The sequence below is a fragment of the Leptonychotes weddellii genome, chromosome 2 (assembly GCF_054177405.1).
Source record: "Leptonychotes weddellii isolate Sample4059 chromosome 2, ASM5417740v2, whole genome shotgun sequence".
Classification (NCBI taxonomy): Eukaryota; Metazoa; Chordata; class Mammalia; order Carnivora; family Phocidae; genus Leptonychotes; species Leptonychotes weddellii.
Genome location: NC_138370.1, coordinates 52,991,028 through 53,006,733, shown reverse-complemented (window position 1 = coordinate 53,006,733; position 15,706 = coordinate 52,991,028). Strand labels below are relative to the sequence as shown.

The 15,706-nt window shown below is 41.2% G+C and overlaps 1 protein-coding gene across 1 annotated transcript in view; it reads left to right on the top strand.

Moving 5' to 3' along the window:
* Nucleotides 1-14,549, top strand: part of CPE (carboxypeptidase E) — a 112,952-nt gene extending 98,403 nt beyond the window's left edge. Inside the window, exons 6-9 of the mRNA XM_081811192.1 lie at nucleotides 4,521-4,660; nucleotides 9,199-9,298; nucleotides 12,018-12,136; nucleotides 13,740-14,549. Coding sequence (XP_081667318.1) covers nucleotides 4,521-4,660; nucleotides 9,199-9,298; nucleotides 12,018-12,136; nucleotides 13,740-13,838 — 458 coding nt within the window. The 3' untranslated portion in view covers nucleotides 13,839-14,549. The remainder of the gene's footprint in view (nucleotides 1-4,520; nucleotides 4,661-9,198; nucleotides 9,299-12,017; nucleotides 12,137-13,739) is intronic.
* Nucleotides 14,550-15,706: the final 1,157 nt, after the last annotated feature.

The window sequence follows — 15,706 nt, the reverse complement described above, 5'->3', positions numbered from 1 at the left end:
AAGTGTTTAAATTTCTTTCAAATTTTTTCTTGTGATTGAGTTCCAGTTTTAAAGCATTATGGTCTGAGAATATGCAGGGAATAATCTCAATCTTTTGGTATCAGTTGAGACCTGATTTGTGACCCAGTATGTGGTCTATTCTGGAGAAAGTTCCATGTGTGCTCGAGAAGAATGAGTATTCTGTTGTTTTAGGATGGAAAGTTCTGTATATATCTATGAGGTCCATCTGGTCCAGTGTGTCATTCAAAGCTCTTGTTTCTTTTCTTTTCTTTTTTTTTTAAAGATTTTATTTATTTATTTGACAGAGATAGAGAGAGAGAGCACAAGTAGGCAGAGAGGCAGGCAGAGAGAGAGGGAGAAGCAGGCTCTCTGCTGAGCAGGGAGCCCTATGCAGGACTTGATCCCAGGACCTTGTGATCATGACCTGAGCTGAAGGCAGCCGCTTAACCAACTGAGCCACCCAGGCACCCAAAGCTCTTGTTTCTTTGTTGATTTTCTGCTTAGGTGATCTGTCTCCTGCTGAGAGTGGAGTATTGAGGTCTCCTACAATTAACGTATTGTTATCAATATGACTCTTTATTTTAGTTAACAGTTGGCTTATGTAGATGGGTGCTCCCATGTTGGAGGCATAGATATTTACAATTGTTAGATCTTCTTGTTGGATAGACCCTTTAAGAATGATATAGTGTCCTTCTGTGTCTCTAATACAGACTTTAGTTTAAAATCTCATTTGTCTGATGTAAGAATTGCTACCCCAGCTTTCTTTTGAGGTCTGTTGGCATGGAAGATGGATCTCCATCCCTTCACTTTCAGTCTGGATGTATCTTTAGGTTCAAAATGAGTCTCTTGTAGACAGCATATAGATGGTTCCTGTCTTTTTATCCAGTCTGCAACCCTCTGCTGTTTTATGGGAGCATTTAGGCCTTTCACATTGAGAGTGATTATTGAAAGATATGAATTAATGGTCATCATGTTGCCTGTGAAGACCTTGTTTTTATAGATTGTCCCTGTAAATTTCTTTTCTATATCAATCTTGGGGTCTTTCTCTTTTTATTGAACCCCCCCTTAATAATTCTTGCAGGGCCGGCTTAGTGGTCACATATTCTTTCAGTTTCTGCCGGTCTTGGAAGCTCTGCATCTCTCCATCTATTCTAAATGACAGCCTTGCTGTATAAAGTATTCTTGGCTGCATGTTGTTCTCATTTATTACCCTGAATATGTCTTGCCAGGCCTTTCTAGCTTGCCATGTCTCTGTGGATAGGTCTGACGTCATTCTGATGTTCCTCCCTCTGTACGTAAGGAATCTCTTCCCCCTAACTGCCCTTAAGATGGTTTCCTTGGTTCTAAGGTTTACGAGTTTTACTATTATATGCCGGGGTGTTGACCTGTTTTCCTTGATCTTGGGAGTGGTCTTCTCTGCCTCTAGGACACGAATGTTTGTTTCATTCGCCAGATTAGGGAAGTTCTCAGCTATGATTTGCTCAAATATATCTTCTAGTCCTTTCTCTCTCTCCACCCCTTCAGGGATTCCAATAATTCTGACATTGGAACATTTCATGGTGTCACTTATTTCTCTGATTCTATTTTCATGGATTCTGAGTTGTTTTTCCCTGGCCTCTTCTTTTCCCTTTTTGTCTATTAATTGGTCTTCTAGGTCACTAATTCGTTCTTTTGCCTCGCTTACCCTAGGTGTTAGATTATCTAGATTAGATTGGATCTCACTGATAGCATTTTTAAGTTCTGCCAATTCAGCTTTCATTTCTGCCCTTAGAGACTGTATGTTGCCATTAATTAATTTCTCCATTCTAGCTATTGTCTTCAAAATTGGTAGCCTGAATTCAATCTCCGACATCTTGGTTATATCTGAAACCATTTGTAAATCTGTGGCATAAGTCAGAGTCTCTGATTCTTTCCTATTTTGGGGGTTCCTCCTCCTAGTCATTCTGTTGAGGGGTGTTTGAGGGGAAGTACAGAGTCCAAATTATTGACCACATCCCAAGCAAGATGCACCTTTTTTCTAGGGACCTTAGGGTTGCTGGCCTCTTGTTTTCCCAGCCTGTCTCATGGGGGAGGGGCCTACTGTGCTGTTACTCAAGCAACCCTGTTTGGGCAGATTTGCCCTGCCCCCTGTGGTGGGTGATGGGCTCAGTGAAAACTGTTTTTTGGGGGCTTTTTTTCTCTGGTGGCTTTCCGTGTCTTTTCCAAGAGTCAGAGCAGAAGAAACCCTTTCCAGTCCTCTGTCTCAGAGCAGAGAGATCACAGTCTGTTCTTCAGTGAGCTCTCCAGGCCACACTATCTCCGTTTCTGTCTGTGCTGCTTAAAACTGCAGTGGTCCTGGGTTGTGCGCCTCTCAGCAGTGCTCCCAGTCCTTGACTCCAGGTCGGGGCACGTCTCTGCTCTTTGGGCTTCTAAAACTGCCAGCCGCCCCCAGTTCACATGCGTGGCCCTGCAGCTCTGGGTTTCCGTCCAGGGGCAACCCTAAAGTCCTTTCCCCACTGCTACCAGTCTTCAAGTGTGTGCCCGGTCCCCAGCACTGGAGGCTGTCGCTCACCGGCAGTATAGGATCTCGGCAGCCAGGCTCCCTCCCGCTGCCGTTTATCCTCCGATATGTGCCTGTGGAATCATGGCTCCCTGCTTTGTACCTCGAAACCAACCACCTGTGATATTCTGTTTGTAGAGATCCAGATCTATCTTCTTACATCTCAGGCTGATTTCGTGGGTGTTCAGAGTGGTCTGGTAGATATCCATCTCAATTCCAGGGACTGGTTGGAATAGGGTCCCCTACTCCTCTGCCATCTTTTCCCCACCTGTAGATTGTTTTCTTAATGGTAACCTGTAGTCATGTAAGCTTTCTTCACTCTTCTTCATTCTTTTTTCTTTGTTTTCCTATGGCTGGATGATTTTAAATGACCTGCTTCCTTTAAAAGAATCTGCCTCCTGATTCTTTCTTCTGCTTGATCCAGTCTGATGTTAATGCTTCCTATTGCATTTTCCTCCTTTTAATTCTTTGTATTTTTGTTGTTGTTGTTGTTTTTTAGTTCTTGAACTTCTGTTTGGTTCTTGTTATGATTTCTTTCTGTTAAACTCATTTTGTTCATGTATAATTTTTCTGATTTCATGAATTTGTTTCTGTTTTTTCTTGTAGGTCACTGAGCTTCCTTAAAACAACTATTTTGAACTTTTTATTGCAAAAATCACAGATCTCCATTTCTTTGGGGTTGGTTACTAGAAAATTATTGTGTTCCTTTGGTGGTGTCATGTTTCCTTGATTTTTCATGTTCCTTGAAGTCTTGTGTTGTTGCCTTCCCATTTGAAGAAGAAGGTCACCTCCTCTGTCTTTACCAACAGGCTTTGGTAGAGTAATAACTTCTCTTAGCCCTGTTAGGAATTCTGAGGCTTTCCCAGACCTTTTCTATGCTATACCTCCTCCTTACTTCTTAGGGGGAGAATTCTTAAAATTGTGTGCCTTCTTTTGATCCTGCAGGGTCAGGTCAGTTGCTGATAGCCTACTGTTTGCTTTCTCTAGGGCAGTGCTAAATGCTCAAATTTCTCTCAGCCCTGCAGAGTTGGGCCGGCTTTCTGTGTGTGCTTATTGGGCATCTGAAAAGGCTTGCTGTTGCTACTGTCAGTGGCATGCAGAGGGAGCTGGCCACAGGGTGAGGTGTGTGGATGGGGTGTGCAGAATGTTAGGGGTGCCTGTGGGCCAGTTGAGGGGATCTGCAGGCAAGGTGTCTCCAATGGCTAATGGATAGGCTTCCTGATGGAGTCTGTGATGTGGTTAGTAAGATCCACGTCCCTTTGATACACTCTGGAAGTCTTGGCTACTGTTCTCCCAGCCATTCCCTGCCCTGGTCATGTAGTATACTTAAGTTTTCTGGATGGGGTGAGAAAGAAGCTGTGTCCAGCACAACTCACTCACGTTCCCACTTTCCCTCATGAGAGAAATCATGGACCAAAAAGTTCTCTCTTGGTACTGAGCTGTGCCACATCAGGGAAGGTCTGATGCAAATAAAGCAAAATCATTACTCTTACTTCAGTGTATCCAGTCTCTGATTTTTCCCTCCAGTGGTGTGCTGGAACTTCTGCCCTGGACTCCTGGCCTTCCACAAAGGCACTTTGTTCCATGGGTGATTGTCAAGATTGGTGTTCTTTTTCTAGGAAGATCGTAGAAAGCTCCTATTCTGTCATTCTGATGTCATTGTTCCCTGTTATCTTCTTTGAAGACAGTTCCAGCAATGCAAAACATGGTCGCTGCCTGCTTTAGCACCCAACAACAGCAATGCATTAAGCTAAGTGATTGCTTAAGAACCCGAGAGAGTTTCTGCTCTAAGGCAGTAACAGCCTCCCAATTATGTTGTTCTGTCCCTTATGGTAGGTGATTTTCCTTGTGGTTTCCCACAGGCTACTCAAAATGCACCGGTTGGTGTGTCTTTTGCTTAGCTCCCAATTCAGCAGAACAGCTTGTGTAGAGTTTTCGTCTCCACGTGTATATTTTGACTTTCCATTTGGTGCCTTGGCAGGAATGCAAGACTTCAATTATCTCAGCAGCAACTGTTTCGAGATCACTGTGGAGCTTAGCTGTGAAAAGTTTCCACCTGAAGAGACTCTGAAGAGCTACTGGGAGGATAACAAAAACTCCCTTGTTAGCTACCTCGAGCAGGTAAACACCACCTCCAGCATAAAATGGAAGATCTCAGAGCATTTAAACCTGGCATACAATCGTTTCCTGTGAGGAGTCCAGTCCAGGGGAATCCATCTGACTCAGAATGAGGATGCTACATTTGGAAAACATGTCGGTAGTAGTCCAAACAGGCTTTCATTTGTCATAGGTTTTGTGGCTCATGAATATTCACTGAGAACTGATTAAACTGAGATTTGTGGTAAAGTGAAGTGACATCCTGTGTTCATTCATATTGCTCTAAGCCAGGCAGTCCTAGGACCCTCCTCCCTGATTGTCTTGGGCCTGTAGGGCATCCCAGGCAGGACCACGACAAGGGTGAGGTAAGTGAGGCGCCTGGGGCCCAAAACTTAAGGAGGTATTTATTCTTCAGGGCATGTGGGTATAGGATCAGCACCCGAGTGTGAGTGCCTTCTTAAATTCTGTGCCCCATATGCCCCACTTGTTTCACCCTCCACTGAGCGGGATCTGAGGTAATCATAATACCTATAGCTTTCCTTTATTGGGTGTTTATTGTTTCCCAGGCATTGTTCTGAATGTCTTACATGTAATCATTAATGCATTTAATCTTCACAACAACCTTATGATAGAAGTTGTATCATCGTCGTCATCATCATCATCATCCCTGAATTAAAAATGAGGGATCAGAGACACGGACAAGTCAAACAGCTGGCCTGAAGTCACTCAGGCAGAATTTGAATCCAGGCTGTGTCCTTCCAGAATCACCATGCCATATTGCCTCCGATGACACACAAGCCTAGATCTGTGCTAGAGAGGCACTTAAGTAGCCATTCCAGTGGGGTCTCTACGGAATTTGGGGGGAATCTCACCATCTGCAAGAGTAAGATAACTTATCTACTGAGATTAAACCCAGGCCAGTCCCCTGCCCACCCTACACCTCTATACTGTGTTGACATTGGCACCAGGGGCCGCGCTGGTGAAACAGACCTAAAGACTCTGATTCTTGCCTGTGGTGCCTTGATGGGCTTCAAATTCCATTCTGTATGTGGCTTTTTACACCCAAAGCTAAGTAGAGTGATGTCAGTTTCACACGCCAGCAGATAGTCCAGACTAATTTAAAAACTAATTTGATATGAACAAATGATGTTAAATAAACATGAAGCTATTTGCATATATGTGGACAACATATACATAGGACACCAGTGCATTTAAAAAAATGTAAAATCAGCCTAAGTATTCTTTTACACGTGTCAGATATCCATATAACACCTTACTAAAAGTGATTCTCATGGAATAGATCCACCAATTACAAAGATTAAAAATTACATTACACAGTTTTTCAATCAGTGGAATCCTGCTGCATGTTAATATAAAAAGGCATTTTCTACAACAAAAGCTGAGGATAATTAGCCATGCTGACCCTAGAGCAACCCTGATAAGAACCCCCGAATAGCATCTCCTTCGAGGAGAGCTATAAATACATTTTTTGGGAAGAGGAAGTAAGACTGGGCTATTTGAAAAGTCCTCCACTTAGATGTCAAATAATGCCTCCTTTATAACAGTGCTTTTCATTCTATTTATATAGTTCTTTCAACAAAAATTTATTCAGGTACTCTAGTGTCTTAGGCACACTGTGAAGCACTGGGGATAGAAGTCTTCATATTAGTGAGTTCAGAAACGTCAGTACCGAATCACACGAGAGGATGATAAATGCTAAAATAAAGGTCAGTTACAAAAAGCCATGGCAGCACACTGGGTCCCTAAACCAGTCCTGCTCATTAATTTAAAAAAGAGGTTCAGCTGCTGCTTAGGTCTTAGTTATTAAGAAAAAACTCAAGACAAAACAAAACCCACAAATGTGTACCATCAGGAAAGAGGAGAATATGTGTTATATTTATGGTGGCAAGTAAGCATGTATCAACTCATCAATTTATATAGAAATAAGCTGGAAAGAAGAGGGAACAGGTCGTACAGTGCTGTTTTATGCCACTTGGAATCAGAATTTGATCTGTCCACAGACCCATAGGATCCACCCTGATAGGACCTCAGTGTTATGGTACCAGCTGTGTGGAAGCAGTGAGAGTGATGCTTACAATGGGCTCATCCAGCTTGCTTCATAGAACACTTAGTTTGGGGAATCAAAGGCTGATGACAGGTCAGTGAAGACTGCCAGAAGTTCTGTGTTGAAATTATTTTATTGACAATGGGACAGAGTACAGTGGGGCTTAGTAATTGAACACCTGGACCTAAAGTCTAAGTGTGGACTAGTTTACAACTCATGGAAAATAGGTGATTAGAAGGTCTAATTCTGTAATTGGTTGAAAGGAAATCCCTTGCAGGGCTTTAAAGGGATGTTTGCAGGAACTGGAATTGTAAAGTTAATTAAGATAAATAGTTCGCTATGGTGGAGAGCCTCTCACTCAATAGCTTTGGAACAGTCTAGTTCTTAAAATTCCCAAAGAAATTCCCAAAGAATGGTTTGTGGGCACTGGCATCAGAATCACCTAGGTTCTTGTTAAAAATGACTTTCCTGGCCCACCACTGAATCCCACTCCCTGCATGGTAGGACCCCAGAGTCTCCATTTCAACAAACTCTTCGGCTGATACCTAACGTATGGGAGGGCTTAAGGGTCAGTGATATGGACAGTTCTAGTAACAATGGAATCTCTGTTTTTTTTTTTTTTTTCCCAGCGTTGGTTGATTGATGTCCTGGAATCTGAGGAGAGAGCATTATAGGAAGGACAAGTGTAGTAAATAGCTTCTTCAGGCATGAGTGAAATTTGAACTTCCATGATTTCCTTTGCAAAAGCCATAAAATGACAGCATTTCCTGATCTGCATTCATGTGGCTTTGTGAGAGCCCGTAACACTTCCGTTGAGATTTATTACTACAGTGGAATTTTTCAGAGAAGTTTGCTCCAAAATTGCCATATCAGAGATAGATAGCTACTTATTTCACTATTTCTTAAATGGCATACTATAAGTTTTGGGTTGCAGAGGCAGAAAAAGTAAAGTCATGAATATTAACTGGGTATATTTATGCCTAATGCAGGCGAACTATGTGTTTTTGAAGTGATTGACTTATTTTCGAATGGCAAGGAAATTTAAAACTTTCATTTCTCTAAGGTTTATAATATTGATAATACCAGGATTATAGTGCCTCAGTGAGCATAGAGTACATGTGGGTAAATAATGGCTTGTTTACAAGCCTTCTAAATTTCCTTGAAGAGCCCTCATATTAAGAAATTTGAAGTTTGTATTTTTCCTCTGATTTTCTGCTCTCTGTGTAGCTCTCTTCCTCTTCTCTAAATTTTTTCGGATCTCCAAATTGCCTTTAGAGAAAGGAAATACATGTTATTTTTGTAGGGTTTTAGAGATTCTGTATTTTAAAAAAAAATAGCAAATGCAAAAAGATTTGTTGATTGATAACACGGGGCATCTCTTTGATAAAACATTGTACTACTGCCAGATTTATTCTCTGATGACAAAGGCAGACCTGAGACTTATTCTACCTTCTGTGGGAAATATTTCAGTATCCTCAGGAGCAAAAGAAAATTCGATTTCTAGGGTTAGATGGAGTGAGGACCAAGCTGAACCTCTGGGAAGTTCAGGCATCTTCTGTTAAGTAATTAAGCTTAATGAATCACCATTTGGTATTTCCAGAAGCAGCACTTTCTCAGGAACCTGAAGTGACTCTCTGTCACTTGAAACACATATTGACTTAGTTGAATTCTGTTTAAAAACGAAGGAAAAAGCTGCTTTTGTAGTTTGCATTGCATTAGTTATCGACTACAGCTTAATTCCAGGACGTTATTCTTGACAGCGCCTCTTCCGTTTCCTTTCTAAATCCAGTCTTCAGTTTTGAAGTTCACAGATCTTTCATGTCACTTATTTTCAACAAAAAGAATATTGTTAATGGGTTAACTGCAAGCCTAGTCACGGTATATCTTTTTACTCAACATGAACAAGGGGTAAAGGGCTGGAATGTGATTCTTGTTAGCTGGCAGGGGCCATACAGCCTACACACAGGTGACCAAATGTAAGAGGGAGAAAGTAATGAAATATGCTAAGCCCAGATCTCCTTTACAGATATGACAGACTTTTTGTTTGTTTTGTTTTGGTGATTTGGAAGGTACTTTGTTGTCTTTCTTTGACACAGAACGATATGTCAATTTTCAGGGGATTACTTCCCATTTGTCCACTTGAGAAAGAACAGTGTAGAGAATGTTCAAAACAATTTGAGCATATTTTGATCCTTAAACAATGAAGATCTACAGTATTCTGCTCGAAAATAAGGAGTTTTTTTTTTTTTTTTAAGATTTTATTTATGTATTTGATAGAGAATGCGGCAGGCAGAGGGAGAGTGAGAAGCAAACTCCCCACTGAGCAGGGAGCCCGACGTGGGGCTTGATCCCAGGACGCTGGGATCACGACCTGAGTTGAAGACAGACGCTTAACTGACTGAGCCATTCAGGTGCCCCGAAATTAAGGAGATTCTTGACATGAAACGTGTTCTTAGATAATTTCTAATTTGATTTTTTTGGTTCTTGACCTTCACAGATACACCGAGGAGTTAAAGGCTTTGTCCGAGACCTTCAAGGGAACCCGATTGCCAATGCAACCATCTCTGTGGAAGGAATAGACCATGATGTTACATCTGGTGGGTGTTCTCTGCCGTGATCTGGAGGCTCTAGTGTAATACAGAGCATGATTACTTGTTGTCCTAGTTACAGTTCTTAACGCTATTCTAAGCAAAACAATCGAATGCCTTCTGTCTCTTTACCTCTCTCTCCTCCAGCTTTGATCTAGTTAAATTTCCTTTGTGGGAGCAGGTCAGGCAGTTACTCGGGATGGTTGCTGGCTTAGAACTTGGAATGCAGCAGATGGCGCCCTTTCCTCACTCTCTCAGCCCGGAGCTCACAGGTGGTGCCATCCACTGGAGGTTCCGTGTAGGTTTTGTTTTTTTTTTTTTTAATTTTAAGTTCAATTAATTAACAATATAGTGTATTATTAGTTTTAGAGGTAGAGTTCAGTGACTCATCAGTTGCATACAACACCCAGTGCTCATTCCATCACGTTCCGTGTAGTTCTTGAGGCAAAAGCAAATGAACTCGCTGGAGTTGAAGTATCAGCATCTTTCTGATCAATCTGAAGTGCTGACAAGCTGTTAATTGGAGGACCTCAGGAGAGAGTGGAAAGAATAGGAAAGAAAAATGCCAGTGTATTGTGTGTCTAGGATTCCTCACACGTTTCTTCATTTAATCTGTATGATAAATGCAGACTTACTCAGGGTCAAACAAGATGTTAACAGCTTTGAGGTGGATGTTAGTAATTTCTAACTTCAAAACCCCATTTCAGTTTTCCCTGTTCAGGGACGAGGATGTATTTTCCTGACAAACCTACCTACTCCTGTTGATCAACATTTATCTGGCTCATTTTAGTTTTAACTGTCATTTGTTGGGTCTTTTCAACAACAACAATATATTTTTAGTTATGAACTATTCACATATTTCCAGGCCTTATAATTAATGAACATTTACCTTATTTCCCACTCTATACCATTACCTCTTTCTTAACCTCCTCATTTCTAACTTGGGTATTTTTAAAAATCCTTAACATGCCCCCCTAAAGTCCCATTTATTTATCTATTCAACAAATATTTATCAACACTCCACTAAGTGCCAGCACATCTTGCGAACCAATATACCAGAATTTGTGCCAAGACATTGCTCCCTTAGCCCTCAGAGAGCTCAGAGAGGGCACTCAGGCCTCGGTCCCCTCTGGCCACATGGAGCCTCTTCTGCCTGTTAACCCAAGTGCCAGAGAGATGTGATTTTTTCTGCATTCCATGACGCAGGCATTTTAGGAAAATCTAACATAGGAAATACATACAGGTAGAAAGGAATGAAATCTGAGGAGATCTTTTCGAGGGCAGGATAGGAAGGAGGAATGGAGCCCGAGGTAGAGAGAGAACCGAATGCATTGTCCTGGAGACCCAGAAGTGTTTCAAGAAAGAGAGAGTGATCAGGAGTGCCAAGTAAGATGAACCTTGTGAATGAACCAGTGTGGAGAATCCCTATAGAATCTGTTTCCACGGGCCGGTGGGAGCCTCATTGGAGGGTCTAAGAGAGAATAGGAGAGACATTAGAAATAGAGTATTACAAATCTCTTCAGACATTTTGCTATAAAGCAAAGGCGATCAGTGATGCACCAGCTGAAAGGAGATGTGGGAGTCAGAGGAAGATTGGGAAAGATGGTCACGGGGGCTTTTCTGTTTTCTGGTTTTATTTTCACAGTGAAGTAAGATGGAAAGCATCAACTGAGAGTGAGGATGAAGAGGATGTGTCAGGGGTGTTAGGAAAAAGGAGAAAGTGTGCAATGTTCACTGGGGACTGGCTACTCAAAGTGTGCCCCGCCCAGCAGCTGAATTCAGCACTGCCCTGGAGCTGGTTAGGAATGCAGAATCTCAGGCCTCACCCTAGGGCTAGCGAACTAGAATTTGCACTGTACCAAGTTTTCCAAGTGATTGATGTTCACTGATCTAGGAAGATGAGAGCGTGGAAGGACCAGGGAGGAAGGGTCTAGAAGGAAGACAGGGCAGTTCCATGCCCGAGGTTAGGTCGGTGTATATGAGTCAGAGACTGATGAGCAAGGCAGTGTGTTTTCCCCAGCTCCGTGGGGACAGGTGGAGAGCCAGAAATGATCCAGGGTTGGTGGCTTGCCTGGCATGTATAACCAAGAGGGAAAAGCAGATGAGTTGAAGGCACATGCATGAGACTGATTATATAGGGCTGGCCAGGGATCCTAACCGAGATGAGGATGGAGCTGTGGACATGTGGGGTGAGAAGAAGTATGAACCTTACCTCTGCTTAGGAATTCTCCAGAGAATTTGTTGAAAATGCAGTCCCTCCAGACCAGCACTTCAGACCAACCTATTCTGAATCTTCAGAAATAGAAATTTCTAGCTAGTGCCTTAGGATTTCCAATGAGGCTGTCTTGGGTCACACTTTGTGAAGCACTGATTAGATTCAGCCCATCAGGTCTTCATGGCAAGACACTTGGCCAGAATCAAAACACAGCACCAGATGCTCTGGCATCATGATTGGGGGCTTTATATATCTTTTTACCTGTGTCACTCCTGATGTGATTATGAGGATCCATGATCTTAGAAGATTTATTGACAGTTTGACATTAATATCTGTAAAATTGCTATTAGAAATTTCTTCCTCTAAGAGAGTGTAACACTCATTTCAGTGGAGTTTTATCAAATTCCGTAAACATCTACTTTAAAAATAGGGAATCAAAGAAGTTGAACTGAGGTATACTAGGTATTCCTAAAATGGCATAATTATGTGATTTGATATTTTGTTTCCCTACAGCAAAGGATGGGGATTACTGGAGATTGCTTGTGCCCGGAAACTATAAACTCACAGCCTCCGCTCCGGGCTATCTGGCAATAACAAAGAAAGTAGCAGTTCCTTATAGCCCTGCTGTTGGGGTAAGAGATCATAATTGCTAAGATTTATTGAGTACTTCGTCTGTGTCACACGTATTCAAATGATTTATATTTAGTCTTCATAATAACCCTCTGAAGTAGGTACTGCTATTACCTCCATTTAACAGATGAGAAAACTGAGGCCTAGCAAAGTCAGGTGACTTGACCAAGGGCTCCTTGGTTGATTTTATGCCACTCAGTGTGAAGCTCCCTTATCGTTTCTCAGTTTTTGAAGACATCTACAAGAAAATCAGTTACAACTTAAAAAAATTAAACTTTTATTTGCCACATTGATTTCAATCTAAAATGAGATTTCTGTTCCATTTATCTTTCTATTTCTAGCATTCAGTACACTACTCAGTGAGTATTTGGAAAAATTAATTATGCCTGTCAGGTGATCTTAGACATTAACCAAATATTTATTAAGCGCATATTATGAGAAAGACCCCCTGCTAAGAGCTATCAAAAAGTGCATCTTATTTAAGTAGGTACCACTTATTTCACTAGGAAGGTGATGGTGATGAGACCGAAACTTCTCTTGGAGCAGGATTCTACTGCATTCTACAATCTTTGCATTACATTTTTGCAACCAGGGAATGGCCTGCAGGATTTCCAGTTGAAAGGCTTACTTAAAAAGAATTTATTGCATTTTTGTGCATGACTCAAAGTTTGGAGTATAAGTGCTTAGTTTTGCAGACAGAATAGCTTGAATTTTTAACTGGTGCTTTGGTTTTCATTGCATGTATGTGTACATTAGGCTGTATGTGTTTTAAAATCAGGAGGTAAATTTGGACAAGTGAAACTTTCCTAGGAAAAAGTAGCCCCAGAAACAGGTTGTTAAATGTTCAATTATTTGGATCTCAGCCTTTCTGGCCAGTGTTACTTCAAGGAGGTAGTGAGTGTTATATTCCTAAATAACTAGGGGCTTAAGTGGCCAGATCCAGGAACTCTTACTTCTATTTGCAATGAGAGCAGGGGTATCTAAAGGGCCCGAGGAGGACTGAGGATGGGAAGTACAGATTTTGAATAGCCTTTTATGCCGAAGTGCATGGATATCCATAGACCTGCCGAGAACTCCCAGTTCACACAGAGTTGAGTTCCTGGGCCATTGGCCTTTGTAGTGGTTTGGAGATGTATATGTCTCCATCAGTTTCCTTAGCAGATCCAAGATTCTGGAAAGCAGAACCTGTGGTTTGGGACACCAGGACACTGAACTACATTCTGCCATATTTCCCCAGCTATTAGGAGAAAATTCAAGGTTTATAGATGCTCAGTGAATACTCAAAGGAAGAAAATTAATTATAAATTACATCTTCTTATTGGCAGGGAAAGATTGCCTTTAAATAAGCTGCCTTTAAATAATCTGCTTTTAAATAATCCTATAAGACTATAAGATCAAAGCACATTTCAAACATAATGGCTTTTGATTGATTTTTTTTCCCCTGAAAATATCTTTTGTTTATCACAAGAGATTTTTAGGATATACTTTAATTGAGGTGGCTGAACTGAGCTTATTCTATAAGCTCTAGAATTGCGCTCATTAATTTCAGCTTTTAAAGATACACATGCAGTTTGGTAACAATATATTCTTGATTTTCTCCTTTAGGTTGATTTTGAACTGGAGTCATTTTCTGAAAGGAAAGAAGAGGAAAAGGAAGAATTGATGGAATGGTGGAAAATGATGTCAGAAACTTTAAATTTTTAAAAAAGCTTCTAATTAGCTGCTTTTAATCATTATCTATACAATATAGTATGATGTAACGTGGCCATTTTCCTTTAGATTTTGTGCAATATTTAACATTGATTTATTTTGTAATCATTTAAGTATCAACAGACACTACTTAAAATAAATAACTAGACTTTTAGGTAAAAATATAAGAACTTGGTCTGTTTCTCCTCATATAACATTCATTTTCCTACACATATTACATGGAGGACTGTAGAAAAGGTATAAGTGATCTTGCCATTTTAGACTTAAATGCAATATTCCATGTTATTTACGATACAGAAACTTTTTGAGTAATTCTAGCCTTTAAAAATTAATGAAGTGCTTTTAATGTAATTGGTGACAGTGCCACCTGGTGAATGCACTGAAAAGGTCGACAGTTACAGCGTGGAATTGTGAGCACTGTACCGCAAGACTTCAATAGTTCAGTATCAATTGTCATTTGTCTTGTGCTGACTAGCTATATAAGCATGATCATGTTAATGCATTGTTTTGGATGGGAAGGAAATGTAAATGTTTAGAAAGAGGTTTTATGATGAGAATGGAAATCGACTTCTTGCTTGTACATATGGGGGCTGTACTGTTATATTATTCAGCCTGTTAACGCCACTTAAAAATTTAAGGGTTTTCTCTTGGTTGTAGATTGGTCTAGAATTACATTCTGAACGAATAAAGGTAAAAAAAAAAATATCCCCATGGTCTTTATTTTATTTTAATTCTCTATGAGTTTTGGTCTAGAGTTGTGGTCTTGTGATGAAAAGTGTATTTCCTGTAATGGCCTCCCACTTGTTAATCCTCCCCATTTTAAAATTAATTAGTTAATTAAGATTGTATTTATTTATTTGAGAGAGAGAGCGAGAGAGCGAGCAAGCACATGCATGAGCTGGGGGAGCAGCAGAGGCAGAGGGAGAAGCAGACTTCCCACCGAGCAGGGAGCCCGACATGGGGCTCGAGTCCCAGACCACGAGATCACAATGTGAGCCAAAGTCAGCCCCTTAACTGAGCCAACCAGGCACCACCATCTTTGCCATTTTAAAATTTATCCAGTGACTGCTGTTTGCCAAGCACAGTGCAGACTCTGTGTGTGTTATTGGTGGACAAAAGGTTCTGACTCCATGGATTTTATGGATCAGTTGAGGACATAGACTTTAAATAAATTACACAGAAATGAGTATGTAATTATCTATCATGATGAGTAAAATGGCAGGAAAGAATAGGGTGTTCAGAAAAAGAGAATGACAGAGAAACTAAATTAGACTGGCTGAGGGGACTCAGAAATAGCCTCTCAATGCATGCAAGCCCATGCCTAAAATAGGAGCAGGTATGGGCCGTGCAGTGACTGAGTGTAGGGGTGCGTGCGTGCGTGCGTGTGCGTGCGTGCGTGCGTGCGTGTGCGTGCGTGCGTGCGTGCGTGTGTGGTGGTGGTGGTGCTGATGATGGTAAGGTTGATCAATATGCAGGTATAGGTTTTTGTTAATGTAATGTTAACTGTTGTCATACCAAACCCCCAAATATATAATGGCTTAAGCACAAGAAAAGTGTATTTTTGACTCAGATATCTGTAAGACATACCTGAAGTCACTTCTGTCCATGGCCCATCGCCCAGGGCTAGTCACACAGCTCTGTTGAATCACCATCTTTGGTGAGCAACACTCTCACTATTATAGTTCTCCCTTCTGGCTGCCAACATAGGTTTGCTCCCTTTTTTCTAAATAGAGAATTCACTTGACCCCTCCACAAGTGAGGCAACTTAAATCAAGGCTTTGAGCCTCAGGTCTGGAATTTTTGAGTGATCCCATAATGGCCTCTATATCAGATCAGCGTGTGACCTCTCTTGCTCCCCAAAT